The sequence below is a fragment of the Crotalus tigris genome, unplaced genomic scaffold, assembly GCF_016545835.1.
Source record: "Crotalus tigris isolate CLP2741 ecotype Arizona unplaced genomic scaffold, ASM1654583v1 scf7180000017716.2861928, whole genome shotgun sequence".
NCBI classification, from domain to species: domain Eukaryota; kingdom Metazoa; phylum Chordata; class Lepidosauria; order Squamata; family Viperidae; genus Crotalus; species Crotalus tigris.
The window spans coordinates 1,655,290-1,664,898 of record NW_024096587.1 but is presented as its reverse complement, the minus strand read 5'-3'; the positions used below and the strand labels follow the sequence as shown (position 1 = coordinate 1,664,898).

The following is a 9,609-nucleotide window of genomic DNA, read 5'->3' as shown; positions in this document are numbered from 1 at the left end:
CCACCCGCTGCTCAAATCCCTGCCTGTTTGGGATAAAAGATGCATACGTTGGTTCACCCAATCAAATTCAGCCCCCCCCCCGAATTTGACATACGTAATTGAGCCGTTCTGAACAAAGTTGAATTTCATAGCTATTATACATTAGGATAAAATAGAAGCAGCTTTCATTTATATTGTTTTTGACCTATCATTGTATAGCAAGCTACCTAGGAGAGATGCACTTTTAAATCAGTATTTATTACTTGCTCCCTGCGTACCGCACACACGTGCATACATATACCATTGTAAAGCAACCCAGCTATTGCTTCCTCTGTATTGGACACATCTGCACTTCTTAGTCCAGGCATTCAGCAAATTTGTATGCAGTAACAGGCTTTTTTTGGGAAATTTCAGAGAGAAAAAGTTGTTGAGGAAGCAGAAATTTCATTCATTTATAATGGGACAATGACCAGAATAACATTTGCAGAGTTCATACTTCATATAGGAAAAAAAAATGTTGAGGATGAGTGCAGTTGCACTTATCTTTTCCATTTGACCATTTACAGATGCTTGTGGCTTTGAAAACGTTATATTTCTGGGATTACATGGCCACATGCAAAATATGGTAGGAAAAACAGGATTCAGATTTTTCAGTTTCATTTCCTCTTTTTGCACATATAGATGGTTTTTAAAATTATTTGATAAGGAGTACAATAGGCTGTTGATATATGTAGTCGTATGCCAAATCAAATTGTATGTTTCAACTGAATCCCTAAGTAATTGATGCCACCTCTGAATAGGACAGTTTTCAAGTGAAATTTTTTCTGCAAATGTCAATGTATACTTATTATTTATATGCAGTTATTTACAGATTCAAAATAAAGCAGTAAATGTGATAGATAGAAAATTTGAGATACTCAGTACTTTTAATTTCTTCACTCTTCCAAAACATATACATTTTGTTATCTCCTTTTTTTTAGAAAAACAGAAGTAATAAGATGGCACCCAAATATGAACTGCAGAGAGGATGCATGAGGCAACAGCAAACACGGAAGAAAGATCAAGCAGAGGAAGTGCCATGCCAAGACAAGACCCTGCATGGAATGTACCAAACCATTGACATTGTGGGTAGCTCTGGTAGTGACATTGTGAAATCCTACCAGAGCCTAGGAAGGGCTGGACTGAAAGACAGGACTGAGACACTGATTATAGCAACATAAAGAGCAGGCACTAAGCACCAAATCCATAAAAACAGGGAACTATCACACTAGATAGGATCCAAGGTGCAGACTGTGCAGAAAGGCGTCAAACAGTCCAACACACAGTGGCAGGATGTAAAATGCAGCTAGGAGCAGCGTACACTGAACTGCACAACTAAATGGCTGGCATTGTGTACAAGACCATATGTACAGTGTATGGCTTAGAGTCTGCCATGTCCAGATGGAAGATTCCACAGATGGTTGTGGAGAATAAGAGGGCCAAGATCCTGTGGGAATTCCAGATCCAGATGGACAGGAGGTACTGGCCAGTCAACCAGACATCATGGTAGTAGACTACCACTATATTTATCAAGACCTAACAATGGTGGTGATAAAGGTAGTGGTACCAAGGAACAGCAACATCAGGAAGGAGGAATATGAGAAACTGGAAAAATACCAGGGTCTGGAGGAGGAACTAGTGAGAATGTGGAAAGTAAAGGCTATAGTGATCCCCGTGGTAGTTGGAGCACTTGGGGCTGCAACTTCTAAGCTGGCAGAGTGGTTCCAGGAGATATCAGAGCTCTGTCTCCAGAAGAGTGCAGTGCTGTGAACAGTTAAGATACTGTGCACAATTCTCAAACTCCCAAGTGTCTAACAAAAGACTCAAGATTGAGGAAGACACATAACAGCCATAGGGGTGAGAAGGGATTTATTACATATCAAAGCCAGCTGGGCAAGAAGTGGCTGCCGAAGGCAAAATATATCAAGGAGAGCTCAATTTCTTTCCTAACCCCATGTAGAGGGGAAAAAGGCAGATCTTCAAGGTTTTCCTATAAAGAACATTCCAAAACCTCATCTCTCTTTTCTGTAACCATTTTTCTAGTTGATTTGAAAGTATGTTTTAAATGCTTGCAAGGAAAACAAGATAAAAAAGCTGGAGTAAAAAGACTTTTAGCTGGTTACAGGAAAGATTTGGAAATTTCCCAATTTTTAAACAAAAACTTCTTAAGATACATAGTTCTATACGTCTGCAACAACTGTAATGAAAATAGGGCAATACAGTTGCTTTCATATTGCTGTAGCTTACATTTCATACCATTCTGAAGGAAAAATAAAATTAGTGAAGTGTGGGAGTTTTTATCCTAAGCTATGGGAGAATGAGGTGTAAGATGTGTGGTTTAAACTCATGTCATCATCAGTAAAGCCCATATGTTTTGCTTTATCATAAAGCTCCAAAATACTGTACATGTCAATTTTATTCTATTTTGCTAAAACAAAGGTACAACCTCTGTGTAGTTCCACTTCAACCAAATACAAAGGTTCAGCTTAATATATTTCCTAATCTGGGACCTTTATCTGTTTATAAAGAATGACCTTTGCCTCCCCTGAGCCAATCCAGCAAATATTCTAATGGGTTTTTATTTTATTTTTTTGGGGTTGTGTATCTCAGGACAGGGCTGTGAAGTGGACTAGACCAAATTTAGTCATTTGATCCTTATTATTAAGGCAGAGATGCTCAAATCTCTTTCATGCAGACCACCACTGGCATATTTGTACCATTCACTAAAATGCTGAGGACAAGGACAGTTACTAAGATCATTGTCACACAGTTCATATTTTTCCTTTGTCTTACTTTAAGAATTACAATTGTATTAACAATTTGGATTTTTTTCTTTGAAGGCTGCATTTAAGGCTTTGGAATATAGCCCTAGGACCTTGGTTTAACGGTATAAAGCCCTGCAGTGAAAATATTTTTTGTATTTACATTGATTCAGTTATAGTTTGTATATACTCTTGAAAACAACAGGAAGGCAGTTTAGGTCCAACATAACATTTTCAGCAACAATGAAACTTTCCAAGGGATAGATTCTTAATTTCTGTTGGAAGAGGAAAATAGAAAGAGCAAGAATGGGATATCACTTAAATGTTAGTATGACAACTTGGAGTTACCAAATGATTCTCTATTATAATTCATCATGCATTATATTCTTGCTTACATTTTTCCCAGCAAAACAATAGTCCAGGAATGATATGGTTTATAACAAAGAACAGAAGAGACTGGAAGCAATATGAATAGTCCATTTTTGAAGGAGGGTAAAAGGTTTTTATTTGATCCTGTGTGTTTTTGGCATTTCAGAGGCACATGAGTAACAGATTATTCCTGAATGGTTTTCAGGCAGGTGAGGAAACCCATCCCATCTAGTATGTAAAGCCACATGTAAACTGCTTCCTCTCATGCCCTCCATTCACTAAACTGTCCTAGAGTGTTATAGCTACACCAAGAAGAAATCATGTGCATGGATGAGCCTTGGATGACTGGTTCAGTAAGATGATATTTTTCTTCTTGCTTTTACACAGAGGTTCAAATCCACCCAAGCCCCCCAACCTTCCAGCAGTGTCCACAGGGGCAGCAGACTCCAGCTTTCATGTGAAGGAATCCCATCTCTGCTGGCTGCAGCAGTGATATACGAACACCTAAGGATGGAGAGTTGTCCCTCTTCTTCATATTCATCTCTAGAATTTCCCATCCTCCCATCATCAGTTGATTCTAGCTGCAAACCCTGAAGTAGAATATCCTAGCTGGGAATCCTCTGGTAAAAGTAGATGTACCCAAGATCTTTGGGGGGCTTCTCTGAGGCACAAACTTTCTGGTCATTATAGATCACCCACCTAGGAGAGAGGGGAGAGGAAGAGAAAACAAAGCAAGAACTCTATATTATAATTCTGCTAGAGCAGCGGTTCTCAACCTATGGGTCGCGACCCCATTTGGGGTCGAACGACCATTTTACGCGGGTCGCCAAACAACGCGATCCGCCATTTTTCCCCCCCGGGGCGCCCCCGCGCATGCACCCCGCGCATGCACCGCCCTGTGCATGCACCCTGCGCATGGGGGCGCGCTGCGCATGCACCCTGCGCATGGGGCGGCCCCCCACGCATGCGCGGCGCACATGCGCGGCACGTCCGTGTGACGGGGGTCGCCGTCACACAAAGGTTGAGAACCGCTGTGCTAGAGGGTGAGAATAGTGTATATAGAATTCTTCAATCTCAATTGTAATTTTAAAAAACCTTGTTTTTAACCACTTAAGGTTGCAGTTATCATTTTCCCATAGGTAAAATTTGCTAAAATTTTAAAGGTACAGAGGTGAGCTAAAACATGCCTTGCATCCAGACACTTTCAAACAAATGTGGAAAAAATTATATCAAAAATATATATTAGAAACTTTTTTTTACCTATTTGAAACAAAAAAACAAAAATACTAAAGAAAAGTTGTATACTGCCCTTCACACAATTTATGCTTTATTGTTGCAAAATTCTGTTTTAAAAACAAGCCACAGAAACAGCCCTTATGGGAAATCTCAGTAGCCCATTTGTTTCTCTTACAGTGACAGATGGAGATACTTCTCTGTCTTCAATCATCTATCCTACTGCAGAAGATGGAATGATAAATAAGACTGCTAAGTAACACACTTTCCTGGATCCCCTCATCCTCATTCTTTTCTTACCTATTATCCTTCTTGATATGACAGACATAATGACCACACATAGTGGATGTGCCCATGTGACTGATGAAAGCAAAAAGCTGGTACTCTGAAGGAATAAAAGGCAGAGTTATGAATACATTGATAATGTAGAAAACGTACATGAGAATTAAGGAAAAAGTGAGGACCCAGATTGTTGGGGGCAATGTAAATATATATATACATTGCTTACTGGTATACACCGCTTAGAGAGTGCTTGCACTTAAAGCGGTATATAAGTCTCATAAATAAACAAATTTCTCCTATATTTTCTGTTCAACAAGAGCAGAACATGGAAGCTGTATACCAGTATCATAGGTAAGAAACTTTGACAGACCAATCCTCCATATCATTTCTAACATATGCTTCAAAAACTTTATTAGAGCTTATGAATATGACTCTTGTTGAATTATGTGATAAGAATATATGAGAAGTATATATTCCACTATCAAGCTATAATGTCTTTATAGCTTATTCTACAATGTATCATTGAGCCCAAACACTGAAGGCATTATCTCAGATTGTGAGCTGAAAGAAACACTAAAATGGAACACTCAGACATCTGAAATATTAGACGAGAGTTCTTGAAAAGAACTAGAAAATTAAATTAAAGCTATTCAACTATCAAGTCTTTTTTTTCCCCCATTCCAAGCTTACTTCCAGGTCCATCACGAACTTTCGGTCCCACGGGGATGGATTCAGAGATAGATTCTGCAACTGAACGTCCCTCTGAGATGTCCATGGCAGCTTCTGCATCTAGATCATCAATATGGCTGAAGATCCAGTCCACAGCTCGCTCAAGGCTGTTATTCTAAAGATAGGAGGATAGAAAAAAAAATCAAGCCAGGAGCCCCATTGCTGTTTTTCTAAAGCCTTATCATTCTCTCTTGACGCACCGTAGCTCTTAGTGCTTTTACAGCTTGATCACGGGAAAAGCCCATAGAGACAATGGTTGCCACACTATCTTCAGATGGGGGATCCGGGCAGGTGATGGTGGAACCAGGTCCACTGGATCCCGGAAGAACTAGAGGGTTTGCAAAATCTAAAGAAAAAAAACATTACTTTAAAAGGAGTTGAATTATGCATACTGTCTCCTCTCCATTTTTTTCTTTCAAGATATTGCCATCCTTTTTCTTCTTTTCTTAGTGATTTATTTCTACTGCAATTTCAAAAAAGGGAAAGAAATATGGATACAAATAAAGATCATAAAGATATAGGAAATATAGTAAAAAGGAAGAGAAAAAAATATAACCAATAAAATGCAGATAACAAATAAACCTTGAATAATCATCAAATCCAAAATATCTAGCTAATACATTCTAATACATAATTAACCATTTAAGAACACTTTAGATATTTTAGACCCAATTTCTAGTCAATTCATATTAAGCTCTAAAAGTATTTGATTAGCACAATTAAATCAAGAGAAAAACCTATAAATAATATATTGAAAAATATTATAAATAATTTATAGACTACTGATATGTCAAATTCAAACATGGACTTTATGTGGCATAATTCCAAATAAGATTAAATTGTACATTACATTTACTTTTTTTTTAGACATTGAAGAATATTCCTAATTTAACTAGCCATTCTGACCCATAGAGGGGATCAGATCTTCTGCAATAAAGATTCTTGCAGTTTTTATCATATCTAATGCTGGTCCAATGTATTCTGAAGAATATATCATTTAGTGAACTTTAATACAGAAATGGATTACAACTTTCAAAATGTCCCATTCTGTAATGAATTAATTACCAGTACTGTTGAGCTTTGCAACATCACCACTACTTATGGAAGAAAGCTCCAATCTGTTCATTGCAATTCAAACATTTCAGGGAAAAGGAGTTATTCATTTTAGCAATCATGACTGGAGTAATGAAACCAACAATAAAATGCATCCTACTTAAGTATAATCTTCAAGGTAAACCTAACATCCTTTTTTCATTTAAACTATATCAAATTCTGCATCAATTTAATCACAATCTTTGACTTGTTTGGGTTCCGAATTGTATTTCCCTCATAGATTATAAATTGTGCTCTAAGATATTATCACTTTGATAGGAATTAGATCACAGGGATTGAATATGGGCTTCCATTTTGTGAACATACCTGGATCATCCATGTGGGACATGACCCAATTCATTGCTGCCTCAGCCCCACTGTTCCCTGTATAATATACAGCCTTCCGGCAGGCGTCCATTGGAAAACCCATCTCCACTAATTGAGTAATCACAGACTCATCCAACATGGGGGCTGCAATAGGAAAAAAAAAAACCATTCAAAATATCCTCAGCGAACACTACTTTTGATTAATCCCTTATGTGATCCTGCTTCTGCATGTTCTCATTACACATTTTCCGAATTTAATACCTGCTGTATCCTTGGTTTTCTAATCATGGAGATGGTCCCTTCTTTGGATGAAGCAAATCAGTTAGGAAGGGTGCAACCATGCCCTCAATTCTAGATGAACTTACCATACAAATCCGTCTTCCTTCTTACTTATAATGTAGTACGATAACAGATGTCAATATGACTTGGATTGAGTAAACAAATGGAAACAAACATATAAACAAATAACACACTAGTAAGGCTCATTTGTGCCCCTCAGGTCACAAGGTTTCAGCTTGATGAGATGTTCTGGAACCTTCAGAGTTCTATTAGCCTGATATAATAGCACCAATCAAAAATATGGCTCTTGATATGAACATTTCTCACACAGGATTTGGGAGCCTCTGTCTTTCTGCCTGCCGAAAGACTTCAGTAGCTGGCAGTATTCACAGTTAATTCAATTTTTAAATGATATAAATCAGGGGTAGTCAACCTTGGCTCTTTTATGACTCGTGGACTTCAACTCCCAGAATTCCTGAGCCAGCTGGCTCAGGAATTCTGGGAGTTGAAGTCCACGAGTCATAAAAGAGCCAAGGTTGACTACCCCTGATATAAATAGAGAGGCATCATCAGCAGATACTCAAGGGATACAATTGATGAGTTTTCATTTTTACCCTCTGATCACTACAATCTTCTTGATTCACCAGTTGTTGTGGTGAAAATATTCTCCGGCAAAGAACACAAAGGCTATTCTGTAGTAAGATGAGAGAATGACAGGCTAAGGCAGGAGGAGGAAAGGCACCAAGGCAGATAACAGAGCACGAGACAGGAGGGAGAGAGGGAGGGAAGGAGGGAGGGAGGGAGGGAGGAAAGGAGATGATGGGTGAGTGAGTGATACTCAAGGAAGAGAAGAGAGAACAGAGAAGAGTCACTAACATGTTGGAGAGGAGAAGTGAGGGGAGCAGAAGGAGTCGTCGTCCTCGTTGCCATAGAAACCCAGGCTACCTTTGGGCTCATCTGGTGTCACCAGTGGGGGGGCTATGTCAGGCATCTCCTCTTCCTCAGGCTGCAGTCCGGTCCCCTGAAGTGCGGAGATGTCCAGTTCTTCTGGCATTTCAATGGAAACATCTGATAACACAAGCAACACAAAAAGAAACACTGGAAGCACATCTGGAACTGCACCCAATCCAAGAGGAACTGGTAGCAAGAAGTGTATCTGTTAAAGATCATGATCTCTGGACATAAGCAAAACAAAGGAGATATTCTAACAAATGCTGCGGAACAGACAATCAACCTTCCAGCTACTTTAGGCAAGTGTCTCATATTTATCTCATTGCCTTAATAGTCCCTATTTGCTTCTGCAGATAATATTGCCAGCCAGACAAAGTAATTTTGAAGATAATTGAGTCAGACATCGTACTTAAAACCAACACAAGCACTTTATATCCAGTTTAACACTGGATGCCAAAAGCTTGAATTAGCAGCAATCACACCAGAATCTAAAACATAAATGATTTCTCAGTAATACTCTTACCAAGTTTTTTGGGTACCCAATCTAGGCCAAAAGTGAATTTCTTGATCTGGATCACTAAATAATCTGGAAAAGAGGCAAATCTGGTTGTTCTGAAAAGAGAAAACAATACAGCATTGAAGCACTTTTCTTAGCAGTTCAGGAAAAAGCCCAACAGAAAATGGATCTTGCTCAAGAAATGTTCTAAGACGCAGCTAGTAACTGCTTGTAAACACTCCACTTTTTGTTGCCATAATTCATGGAACACTGTATACCCATCTCTGTTAGCTAACAGATAAGAACAGTTAAACTGCACATGTAGCAAACTGCAAGAGCAATGTAAATTAACGGATGACTGAGCTATCCCCCTCCCCCCCATGAAATGTGCACTGATTAAACTATAGGTGATTAAGGGCATAAATGATCACACTCTATTGACCAAGTTCTTGAATGAGAACTAGGGTATTGTTGAGTATTCCATTTTTATTGAACTACAGATCAATATCACAGTTCAAACTTTATCTAATTTATATAGCTGCCCATCTCACTAAAAACAGCTCTGGGTGGCATACAACAAAGCCAAAAGCAATATAAAACGACAGGAGTTTGGCCAAGTAGGATCAAAAGTATAAAGTTACATTATTTGTTCCAAATCTTAAAATATTAGGTATATACTAAGCTTGCAATCATATAGAAGAGCTTATAAAACACTTGTAATGAATACAGGAAGTCCTTGACTTACGATCACAACTGAGCCCAAAATTTCTGTTGCTAAGCAAGACAGTTAAGTGAGTTGTGTCCCATTTACAATCTTTCTTGCCACAGTTCTTAAGTGAATCACGGCAGTTAAGTTAATAACGCAGTTGTTTAAGTGAATCTGGCTCCCCCATTGACTTTGTTTATCAGAAGATTTCAAAAGGCGATTACATAACCCCGGGACACTGCAACCGTCATAAATACATGCCAGTTGCCAGGTGTCCAAATTCTGATCGTGTGACCATAAAAGTGCTGCAACAATTGTAAGTGTGAAAAATGGTCATAAATAACTTTTTTCAGTGCTGTTGTAAC

At 38.6% G+C, this 9,609-nt stretch overlaps 1 protein-coding gene across 2 annotated transcripts in view; it reads right to left on the bottom strand.

Moving 5' to 3' along the window:
- Positions 1–3,248: 3,248 nt before the first annotated feature.
- Positions 3,249–9,609, bottom strand: part of USP5 (ubiquitin specific peptidase 5) — a 28,753-nt gene continuing 22,392 nt past the window's right edge. Inside the window, exons 14-20 of one of the 2 annotated variants that reach the window (XM_039338759.1) lie at positions 8,566–8,654; positions 7,968–8,159; positions 6,813–6,956; positions 5,594–5,739; positions 5,355–5,508; positions 4,683–4,767; positions 3,249–3,848 (exon numbers count right to left, since the gene is read on the bottom strand). In XM_039338759.1, the coding sequence (XP_039194693.1) occupies positions 3,755–3,848; positions 4,683–4,767; positions 5,355–5,508; positions 5,594–5,739; positions 6,813–6,956; positions 7,968–8,159; positions 8,566–8,654 (904 nt within the window). In that variant the 3' untranslated portion in view covers positions 3,249–3,754. The remainder of the gene's footprint in view (positions 3,849–4,682; positions 4,768–5,354; positions 5,509–5,593; positions 5,740–6,812; positions 6,957–7,967; positions 8,160–8,565; positions 8,655–9,609) is intronic. The other variant, XM_039338760.1, reaches the window with a different exon arrangement.